The following is an 11,719-nucleotide window of genomic DNA, read 5'->3' as shown; positions in this document are numbered from 1 at the left end:
CAAAAGAAAATTTCAACAAATTGAAAAATTTGACACATAAAATTTCGACTCATATACAGGTTTTTAAAACGAATACATAGGGGGGAAATCGGGACTTTCATTTTACTTTGACACATCTCGAAAATTGGCAAATGAAATTTGACTCATAGAAGTTCTACTTTGTTACCAAAATCATTAAAAAAAGACTAAAAAAAATGAAAATTTCAAACTATCTTTCAATCATTAACACCAGCTGATCTAGCTATACCAGTCAAAACTCAAAATATACTCCATGAAATGTCTCCTCAGTGAAATATATTTTGATCTTTTACTGCAATAAACAAATATCCTGTATAAGTATTAAAGAATGCCATCAAAATTATTGACATACCTTACTAACAGAATTGTCTCCTTTCTCATCAGTGACTTCTGCCAGATCACATGTGCACATTTCATACTGTTTATATATAAACAAAGATATATAAGCAAATCATCAGTGACCATCACATTTACATGTTTACATACTTAACAAGTCAGAGCCGGCAAAATCTGATTTTAAGTTGTTCGTTTTGTCGGAAACATATTTCTACTTGTCTGTATGATATTTATAATTTAAATTCTGGAAAAATTTCCCTTGTGCGTGTAAGCTGTGGGACAACTTGGGCAATAAGGACAATTGATTTTGCCGCCCCTGAATGAGTAAGGAGGATTAAACAAGATTGCATTTGAGAAAATGCTATGCCACCGCATGGTTCAAATTTCATAGCTGTACACCAAAGGACAAGAAAGTAGGTCACATCATCAAAATCTAGGTCACCTGATAACAAAGTTCAATTTTACAACTAAAACTGTGCACATGGTCAAAATGTCATTGCTGTACATCAAAGGACAAGAAAGTAGGTCACTGTCCCCTTGGGCAAGGCATAATTTTGACCCAAGGGTTCAATTCAAAACAATTTTGATACAGGTCCACCAAACAACATTTCAAGTCAAATATCTAAGCTATAGCTTTCTCCCATTCAGAAAACATTTGTTTTATTTTCTGTTTTTACTATGTGTACAAAATGAGAATCACTGCCCCCGGGCAGGGCCAATTTTGACACCAGGGGAAAATTTTGAACAACTTTGGTAGAGGACCTATAAATGATATTATATATCAAACATCAAAGCTCTATGCCTTGTACCTTCAGACAAAAATATTTTTTATTTTTTTCACTATTTGTACATAATGAAAATCAATGACCCCCGGGGCGGAACCAATTTTGACCCCAGGGCTATAATTTGAACAATCTTGCCAGAGGTTCACTACACAATGTTTCATGCAAAATATCTTAACTCTAGCCTTTGTAAATTTAGAGAAGATGATTTTTTAAGTTTGTACTATATACATATAAGGAAAACCTATGGCCACCAGGGGGCGGGGCTAATTTTGACACAAGAGGCAAAATTTGAATAACTTTTGTAGAGTACCTTCAGATGATATAATTTAACAAATTTTAAAGCTCTAAGCCTTGTACCTTCAGACAATAAGATTTATTTATTTTTTACTATATGTATATATTGAAATCAATGACCCCAAGGGCGGGGGCAATTTTGACCCCAGGGCTATAATTTGAACAATCTTGCTAGAGGTTTACTACACAATGTTTCATGCAAAATATCTAACCTCTAGCATTTGTCAATTGCTAGAAGAATTTTTTTTGAAGTTTTTACTATAAGTTTTTACTATATACATATAAGGAAAACCAATGACCCCCGGGGCGGGGCCGATTTTGACCCCAGGGCTATAATTTGAACAATCTGGGTAGAGGTCTACCAGACAATGCCTTACACAAAATATATAAGCTCTAGGCCTTTTGGGTCTTTACAAGAAGGTGTTTTAAGTTTTTACTATATGTACATATAGTGAAAATCAATGACCCCGGGGCGGGGCCAATTTTGACCCAAGGGCTATAATTTGAACAATCTTGGTAAGGGTCTACCAGAAGATGCCTTATGCAAAATATCTAAGCTCTAGGCCTTTTGGGTTTTTACAAGAAGGTATTTTAAGTTTTTACTATATGTACATAGTGAAAATCAATGACCCTCTTGGCGGGGCCAATTTTGACCCAAGGGCTATAATTTGAACAATCTTGTTAGAGGTCTACCAGACAATGCCTTATGCAAAATATCTAAGCTCTAGGCCTTTTGGGTCTTTACAAGAAGATTTTTAAATTTATTCTTATAATTCCTTTTGGTTGCCATGGCAACCAGATTTCTGCATGGAATGAAATTCTTTGAACAACTTTGGAAGCCCTTCACCCAAGGAACAATCCTGCCAAGTTTGGTTGAAATTGGACTAGTGGTTTTTCACAAGAAGATTTTTTAAGTTCACTATATAATCTATATAACACACACACAAACACACACACAAACACACGCACACACACACAGGTGAATCGCTATATGCCACCGCATCGCAGATGCTGCGGTGGCATAAAAATAATTTTCAGTTGATGTCAGATTGCAAATGAACTTCTTTCATCATGTTGTAGAATTCTACAAACTAAGACTTAATAATATACGTGCAATTTTAGTAAAAATAAATTGTTTACACAATAATTTATAATAATTCATCTTAACTTTGTAAGCGTTATCTTACAAATGGCAAAAGAACATTTATAACAGGCCTGACTTATTCAAACCATGAAATCTACCAGCCTTACATGTATAACTATATTAAACTATGAAAACTCCTATGAAAAAACATGTTAAAATAAAGACTGATATATTAACCAACAAATAATTTATTATATGTTCACAGAGCCTGAGAGGGAATATTTCAGTAAAATCAATGCTACAGAGTTAAGGATCTTGAAAAAAGTGCCCATTTAGATTTTCAAGTAAAAATGTCCAGTGGTTAATGAGATGTGAAGTTGTACGCAAAAGTGATAAGCATCCCTGCTTGTTGCCACGGTGAGTGGGATAGCTCATTCTTGGTACAGCCATTGAAGTTCAAAATAATTTATCACAAATTGGTGCTTTTTAAGTGTAAATTAACTCAGCTAATTAAAGAATGAAAACTGTTAATTTAAAATGAAGCCAGGACTTTTTTTCCAGGATTTCTGGAACATGACATTGGGAATTTGTTTTGTTAAAATTGGGAAAAAAGAGGGCCATGATGGCCCTGAGGTCGCTCACCTGTTTATAGGCCCTGGAGCGGGGCCAGTTTAAACCCCAGGGCTTTTATTTGAACAAACTTGGAAGACACCCATTAGAAGATGTTTCATGATGGTAAGTTTTTAATACACACATATAATGAAAAACAAGAAACATGGCAATGCCACGAAACCAGGTTTTCAATTATCACCATTGTAGATAAATATGTTGTATTTGAAATACAAATACAAGCAACAAACAATGTAACTATGTGCAATGTAAAACATGAATAATGTAGGAGCAATTGCCATAGAAGAAGTGTTCACTATATATTCTGTATAAGGAAAAAAAACAAAGGGCCATAATTAGGTCAAAAATTATCCAATCACAAAACCCCGACAATATGCGCCAGGGCACTTGATGACAAAGCTTCTGTGAAAGTTTGAACAAAATCCGTTGAGAAATGTAGGACGAGTTCAGCACAGAAGAATTTGTTCACTATATATTGATAATTCTGTATAAGGAAAAAAAACAAAGGGCCATAATTAGGTAAAAAATTATCCAATCACAAAACCCCGACAATATGCGCCAGGGCACTTGATGACAAAGCTTCTGTGAAAGTTTGAACAAAATCCGTTGAGAAATGTAGGACGAGTTCAGCACAGAAGAATTTGTTCACTATATATTGATAATTCTGTATAAGGAAAAAAAACAAAGGGCCATAATTAGGTCAAATATTATCCAATCACAAAACCCCGACAATATGTGCCAGGGCACTTGATAACAAAGCTTCTGAGAAAGTTTGGTCAAAATCCGTTGAGAAATGTAGGAGGAGTTCAGCACAGAAGAAATTATTCACTATATATTCTATATAAGGAAAAAAAACAAAGGGCCATAATTAGGTCAAATATTATCCAATCGCAAAACCCCGACAATATGCCCCAGGGCACTTGATAACAAAGCTTCTGTGAAAGTTTGGTCAAAATCCGTTGAGAAATGTAGGAGGAGTTCAGCACAGAAGAAATTGTTCACTATATATTCTTTATAAGGAAAAAAAAACAAAGGGCCATAATTAGGTCAAATATTATCCAAACGCAAAACCCCGACAATATGCGGCAGGACACTTGATGACAAAGCTTCTTTGAAAGTTTAATCAAAATCTGTTGAGAAATGTAGGAGGAGTTGTGCACAGAAGAAATTATTCACTATATATTCTTTATAAGGAAAAAAAACAAAGGGCCATAATTAGGTCAAATATTATCCAATCGCAAAACCCCGACAATATGTGCCAGGGCACTTGATAACAAAGCTTCTGAGAAAGTTTGGTCAAAATCCGTTGAGAAATGTAGGAGGAGTTCAGCACAGAAGAATTTATTCACTATATATTCTTTATAAGGAAAAAAACAAAGGGCCATAATTAGGTCAAATATTATCCGATCTTAAAATCCCGACAATATGCCCCAGGGCACTTAATGACAAAGCTTCTGTGAAAGTTTGGTCAAATTCTGTTAAGAAATGTAGGAGTTGCGCACAGAAGAAATTGTTCACTATATATTCTATATAAAAAAAAACAACAAAGGGCCATAATTAGATCAAATATTATCCAATCACAAAACCCCGACAATATGCGCCAGGGCACTTGATGACAAAGCTTCTGTGAAAGTTTGGTCAAAATTTATTGAGAAATGTAGGAGGAGTTGCGCACAGAAGAAATTGTTTACGCCCGACCGCCCACCCGCCCGTCCGCCGACATACCTCAATCTAATAACCAGTTTTTTCCTTTGGAAAACCTGGTTAACAATGACCTCCTCCTTGCTCATTGGGTTTTTTAAAAGAAGATTTTTAAGTTTTTGCTATACACATACAGTTAAAAACAATGACACCCCTGGGGCCGGGCCAGTTTTGACCCCAGGGCTTTTATTTGAACAAACTTTGTAGACACTTACTAGAAGATGTTTTATGCTTAATATCTAAACTCTAGCTATTTTGGTTTTTTCAAAGAAGATTTTTAAGTTTTTGCTATACACATATAAGGAAAATCAATGACCCCCGGGGCGGGGCCAATTTTGACCCCAGGGCTTTTATTTGAACAAACTTTGTAGACACTCAATAGAAGATGTTTCATGCTTAATATCTAAACTTTAGCTATTTGGGTTTTTTCAAAGAAGATTTTTTAAGTTTTTGCTATACACATATAAGGAAATTCAATGACCCCCAGGGTGGGTCCAATTTCGACCCCAGGGTTTTTATTTGAATAAACTTGGTAGACACCCATTAGAACATGTTTCTTGCTAAATATCTTAACTCTAGCTCTTTGAGTTCTTTAAAAGAAATTTTTTTTAAGTTTTTACTATATGCATATAGGGAAAATCAATGACCCCCTGGGGCGGGGCCAATTTTAACCCAAGGGCTTTTATTTGAACAAACTTGGTAGACACTCATAAGAAGATGTTTCATGCTTAACATCTAAGCTCTAGCACATTGGGTTTTTTAAAAGAAGGTTTTTTAAGTTTTTACTATACACAAATAGTTAAAAACAATGACACCCCTGGGGCGGGGCCAGTTTTGACCCCAGGGCTTTTATTTGAACAAACTTTGTAGACACTCACTAGAAGATGTTTCATGCTTAATATCTAATCTTTAGCTATTTGGGTTTTTTCAAAGATTTTTTTAAGTTTTTGCTATACACATATAAGGAAATTCAATGACCCCCGGGGTGGGGCCAATTTTGACCCCAGGGCTTTTATTTGAATAAACTTGGTAGACACCCATTAGAACATGTTTCTTGCTAAATATCTTAACTCTAGCTCTTTGAGTTCTTTAAAAGAAGATTTTTAAGTTTTTACTATATGCATATAGGGAAAATCAATGACCCCCTGGGGCGGGGCCAATTTTGACCCCAGGGCTTTTATTTGAACAAACTTGGTAGACACTCATTAGAAGATGTTTCATGCCAAATATCTAAGCTCTAGCTCTTTAGGTTTTTTAAAAGAAGATATTTAAAGTTTTTTCTTTCGGTTGCCATGGCAACCAGAGTTCTGCATGGAATTAAATTCTTTGAACAATTTTTAAAGGTGACCACCAAAGGAACATTCCTGTGAAGTTTGGATGAAATTGGCTTACTGGTTTATGAGGAGATGTCAATTAAAGTAAAAGTTTACGGACGGCCGGACGCCGGACGAAAAGCAATCACAAAAGCTCACCCTGTCACTTTGTGACAGGTGAGCTAAAAATTATGACTGAAATTTTGCTGTAATTATATGAATGCAAACAATCACTGTCTAGGATGGAATCTTCAAACATTTAAGCACTTTAAAAGTGAAGAAGCCCACATTTTCAAATGTTTTAGAATTTTTTATGCAATATTTCTATTTTGTAAATTTCAGTATATAATTTTTTCCTGTGGGAATATGACCGAATATCCGCTATAGAATAAGCCAAAAATAAAGTCCCTGGAAACTGTGACATATTTACCATAAACTGATGGTGTGAATCTGGTTGTCTGGCTCTACTGCCTGCCGGGAGACGCGCACCACATGGATGTCCAAATGTCACCTTGTCTCCTTCACGTAGAACACAGCTCCCTAAATATGGTTATATATATCTCATGAATATTTGTCAAGTACTGTCAATTTATAACTTTACTATCATTGCCCTGGCTAAGTAACTAAGTTGGAATTTGTTACCCTACAGATGAGCTAAAGATGGAAATAATCTGAATGTTCTGGTCCCACAATATCCTAAATTCTAACACTCACGTGATTTTGTCACTATAGACAAAGAAGGAAAAAAACTGGTGTTAAACTGCCAATAAACACCGGTTAGGGACTACTTGTATATTCGCTGTTATATTTTCACCCTCGATTGTATAGTTTACAAAGCATTTTAAAGCAACAATAAAAAGCATTTTTATTTATATTTTCAGTTCGTATAATGTTTTCTTTTCATACAATACCGAAATAATATCTCACATACACTAACGCCACATATTAGATCCATATCAGTTAATAAATATTTTGACAAAACGGCGCCAATCCGTAATCAGCGTAATGACGTCATTCTAAATAAACAACTAATTCATAAACAAGCTGACGTTATTTCATACATACAAGAATGATAAATGTGGCACTGATGTAAACGCAATACGACGTAAGTTTTTATTGTTGAAAACTTAATAAAATAACGTTTTTTTCTTATTATTTCTTTTGTTTGATAAAATAACAGTAGGGTGCGAAAATCGAACAGCGTTATAGGAAAATTGGCACCGGAAGTTATTTCCGCTTGAAAAATAACATTAGTGATTTTCCTTATTTTATCGTGTTAGAATCGAAATAACATCGGCCGGAGAGGTGTATATCGCCTATTTAACACCGGTTTTGTCGTTTTGATGCGACATAATTAACCACTTAGGCCTACGGCCTTCGTGGTCAATTCCTACGCATCAAAACTCCAAACCGGTGTTAAATAGCCGATATACACCTCTCAGGCCTATGTTATTTCTTAAACAACACAACTTATCCTTTATATATTCATCTTATCATTTAAATATCTTAAGGGTAATTCATTTTATGAAAATCAAGAATATTATCTATTGTGCCTCAGCTTCTAACATGTAGTAATATATTTATGTATATTGCTTTTTTACTAACAATGGACACAAAAATGAACCAATTTAAGACAATGATGTTGTTTTAAGAAACTTCAATTATCATAAAATGAATATCTTGTAATTGAAGCTATGGTTAATAGCCTAATTGGTAATAAATTAATGTCAAACTACCTGCAATTTTTATATTGTTCACAAAAACTCCATTCAAGCTGTCATCATACAGTCTATGCTGGTTCCCGTTCTGCCTGACAACTCTAGCGTGACATCGAGATATACTTGCACTCTGTATGTGATTGCTTGAATCTATGTAAAAATCCACCTGTACCTCACTACGGCCAATCATATATGTTACCCTGTATAGACTGAAAATAATTATGTAAATTCAATAAGGAATTACATTGTGTGAATTGTTAGGTTAAGTTCATATTAATTAAAGCAGCAATGCAAGTCAAAGTTAAATATCTTACATGTTTGTCAGTACTATGATTCTATATGGACCTGTTTTCTCTTACAAGTACATTTATAATATGACAACTTATTGACATACACATACATGTAGCCTCCAAGCTGTGACCTGTATTAATGATTGAGAAGCTCCCATTTCTTTACATGTAACTTGGAATATTTTAGGGTATTTATAGTTGATACTGCGAAATATATTTAGAAATTTCTTACTTTGCAAATAACTTGGAATAATTTAGGGTACTTATATAAGTTAATGGTGCTAAATATATTAAGAAATTTTGTTGAAATACTGTTTTGTGGCAGCAACCTTAGAAGTTTTTTATTTTGAAAGTTGTATTTCTTCCAGATGTGAAGCTGGCATTTTAGAATTGCAAAGGGAGACCTTTAAAAAGTCCCTGCGATATAGTGATTGCAAAGGGGGACCTTTAAAAAACAACTGTGATGAAGTGAAAAAAAAGCCCTGTTAAATCATACACAATGAACAAATCACTTACAAGTGTACTGTAGCATGTTCTCGAATGATCTCAAACATCAATGGTCAACAGACATTGCCCAAACTAATGACAGTAAATTCAGAGCTCAAGATAAGCTTTTAGAGGTTTATGGCTAAAATCCATCTGACAAACTTAATTGGGAATTTTAAATATTGAATTTGGTAATTAATACCTGGGAAAATTATTGTCTTCCCAATTAATACAAACCACTTACCCATATGTTAGTAGTCAAAGGTTTTTCATCAAAGAACAAAAAAAATTGCAAGTCAGTCTAATAGTTAAATCTTCTTGCTTGAAAAAGTTTGCACATCAGTCTAATAGTTAAATCTTCTTGCTTGAAAAAAGTTTGCATATCAGTCTAATAGTTAAATCTTCTTGCTTGAAAAAAGTTTGCACATCAGTCTTATAGTTAAATCTTCTTGCTTGAAAAAAGTTTGCACATCAGTCTAATAGTTAAATCTTCTTGCTTGAAAAAAGTTTGCATATCAGTCTTATAGTTAAATCTTGCTTGAAAAAAGTTTGCACATCAGTCTAATAGTTAAATCTTCTTGCTTGAAAAAAGTTTGCATATCAGTCTAATAGTTAAATCTTCTTGCTTGAAAAAAGTTTGCACATCAGTCTAATAGTTAAATCTTCTTGCTTGAAAAAAGTTTGCACATCAGTCTAATAGTTAAATCTTCTTGCTTGAAAAAAGTTTGCACATCAGTCTTATAGTTAAATCTTGCTTGACATCTTACCAAAGAAACTGTATTAATTTAAAATCCTTAATAAAAGCAAAATAGATATAACTCCCTCTGTTTATTTTTTCTTTGCCAAAAAGTTTTTTTAATCCCTTAGACATAATACAATCTGTCAGACCAATGATAAGAATAAATCGCTGCATCCACCTATTAACCTTTACAGATTGCAACATATTAAGAAAGAGAAAGAACATGCAATGACCTAAATTAATGTTGAATCAATTCTGGCTTTTTTCAAGAATGACTAAAATCTGCCCAGCCTGTATGCCTCACTATAACAATGCTAATAAATCTATTGGGTAATTTATTAAAACAACTGAGTTGTTGTACCCGGAGATTTTATTTATTTGAGTAATTGAACATGTATAACTATTAACACAAATACAGAGCTTATCTGGAGCTCTATAAATTCTATAGTTTATCAACTTTACTTCAAAATGGTTACTTATATTACTTCCTAGTTTCATTATCACTTCCTAACTAAATTTATGTAATCGGTTTGTCTTGCTTCGAATTAAGAACATTCCATTAAACATTTAATCAAAATACTAAATCAAAGCTAAACAACAATTTAGTTTGGTCACTTAACAGATATGCATGCTTGCATCAACCCCTTGTTTCTATTTTGATATCAATGATCTATATAAACACCACTAGCACTTACACATTACAACTAGCCTACCGGCAGCAACAGATTATATCCATGCAACCTGGGCCCCAAGGTTATAAAGATATTCTCATGGTTCAAACTCAGATCTCAGGCATTTGATTGGTCAGAAATAACAATGTACATTTACCAATGAAAATCATGCGATATGAGACAGTGCAAACCAAATAAAGCTGGGACATCTGTGCCGTCACTGTCCACTATTCAGTAATTCATCTTTTTAATTTTCCCTAAAAATGAATGTTTTTGCTCAGACTGAAATATGGAAAATCCATATATTAAGTGTGGTTTAGGTTAATTAAATCAGTACTTACTCCATGACGTTAATCACCCTGTCTTTATTGGGAGGTCCTATCCTTCTCAGATGATACATGGGTAATCCACTTAAATTCTTGTTCATTCTGTCTGTCCCCATCTTTTGTTTAATTTACAGCAATCTGTTAATCTTTGTTACAATTAACCTGGTAAAATAATATTTACTTATCATTACTTGAAACTTCACACTGTACATTTACTGTACAATATATGCTGGGTTTTACGTGTTTACATCAAGTACAAAATGACATGCAGTTATAATGTTTCCGTATGCATGTGCATGATAAATACATATTATTTTTTATAGAATTACATGTACAAATAATGCAATAATTACATCTTTAAGTCTCTGTAAAAGTAATAGAACTCATTCAGATACAAAAACTAAACACAAGTAAAATAAACAAGTTTGCATGTACAATTCTATTTTTAAACCTATAGATTTACTCATTCAGATACAAAAACTAAACACAAGTAAAATAAACAAGTTTGCATGTACAATTCTATTTTTAAACCTATAGATTTACTCATTCAGATACAAAAACTAAACACAAGTAAAATAAACAAGTTTGCATGTACAATTCTATTTTTTAAACCTATAGATTATCAGATATCATTACCGGTACTAGAAAAATAAGTTCAGATAAAGCCAAATCTATCCCCCTCCTCATTATTGGAGGCATAAAAATTATCACCTACAAAAAATAGCAATTAACAATTTAATTACATTTTTTTCAATCAAAAGAGATATCTTAAAACTCATTAAAATCCATTACAATATTGCATACACCATTTGCAAGACAATTACATGTATTTAATACCCCGGTCACATATTCACGGAATACGCCCACGGAAGAGCCACGGATTAATTCCGGCATCGTCCGTAGCTACCCGTACTGGTCAGTAGCTCTCCGTATTGTAACCGTAATCAATCGTAGTAGTCCTTGTATATCCGTAGCGATCCTTGACAATTTTTGAACATGCACAAAAATTTGCTACGGAAAAATCAACCGTAGCGTGTCCCTGCTAGTCCGTATTAAACCGTACTAATACGTACTGGTCCGTACGAAAACCGTACTAGTCCGTACTCATCCGTAGTCCACCAACTTGTCAAGGATTTCCACGGTTTGGTACGGAGAACTACGTATTTGTACGGTTACCCTACGTATAAGCTACGGTTTTAATACGGATAAATACGGCATTGTCACGGAAAGCTACGATCGTAATACGTTGTACTACGGAGAGGCAAGGATTAGCACGGTCTTATACGGTTTATTGCGTTGCAACACGAAACGGTACGGAATGGTACGGT

The 11,719-nt window shown here is 34.0% G+C and overlaps 1 protein-coding gene across 1 annotated transcript; it reads right to left on the bottom strand.

Annotated features, from left to right (window-relative positions):
• Positions 1 to 370: 370 nt before the first annotated feature.
• LOC132743834 (uncharacterized protein C01G6.5-like) lies at positions 371 to 10,972 on the bottom strand (the record flags this gene model as incomplete). The annotated part of the gene is given in 4 exon segments (XM_060732410.1): positions 371 to 436; positions 6,592 to 6,701; positions 7,898 to 8,088; positions 10,407 to 10,972. Coding segments are annotated over 4 exon segments (468 nt in total), but the record flags the coding sequence as incomplete, so codon positions are not given.
• Positions 10,973 to 11,719: the final 747 nt, after the last annotated feature.

This window comes from Ruditapes philippinarum, unplaced genomic scaffold (genome assembly GCF_026571515.1).
Source record: "Ruditapes philippinarum isolate M1 unplaced genomic scaffold, ASM2657151v2 ctg20352_1_1_1_1, whole genome shotgun sequence".
NCBI lineage: Eukaryota > Metazoa > Mollusca > Bivalvia > Venerida > Veneridae > Ruditapes > Ruditapes philippinarum.
Note: the sequence above shows the minus strand (reverse complement) of the source record. Positions and strands in the feature narration are given on the sequence as shown.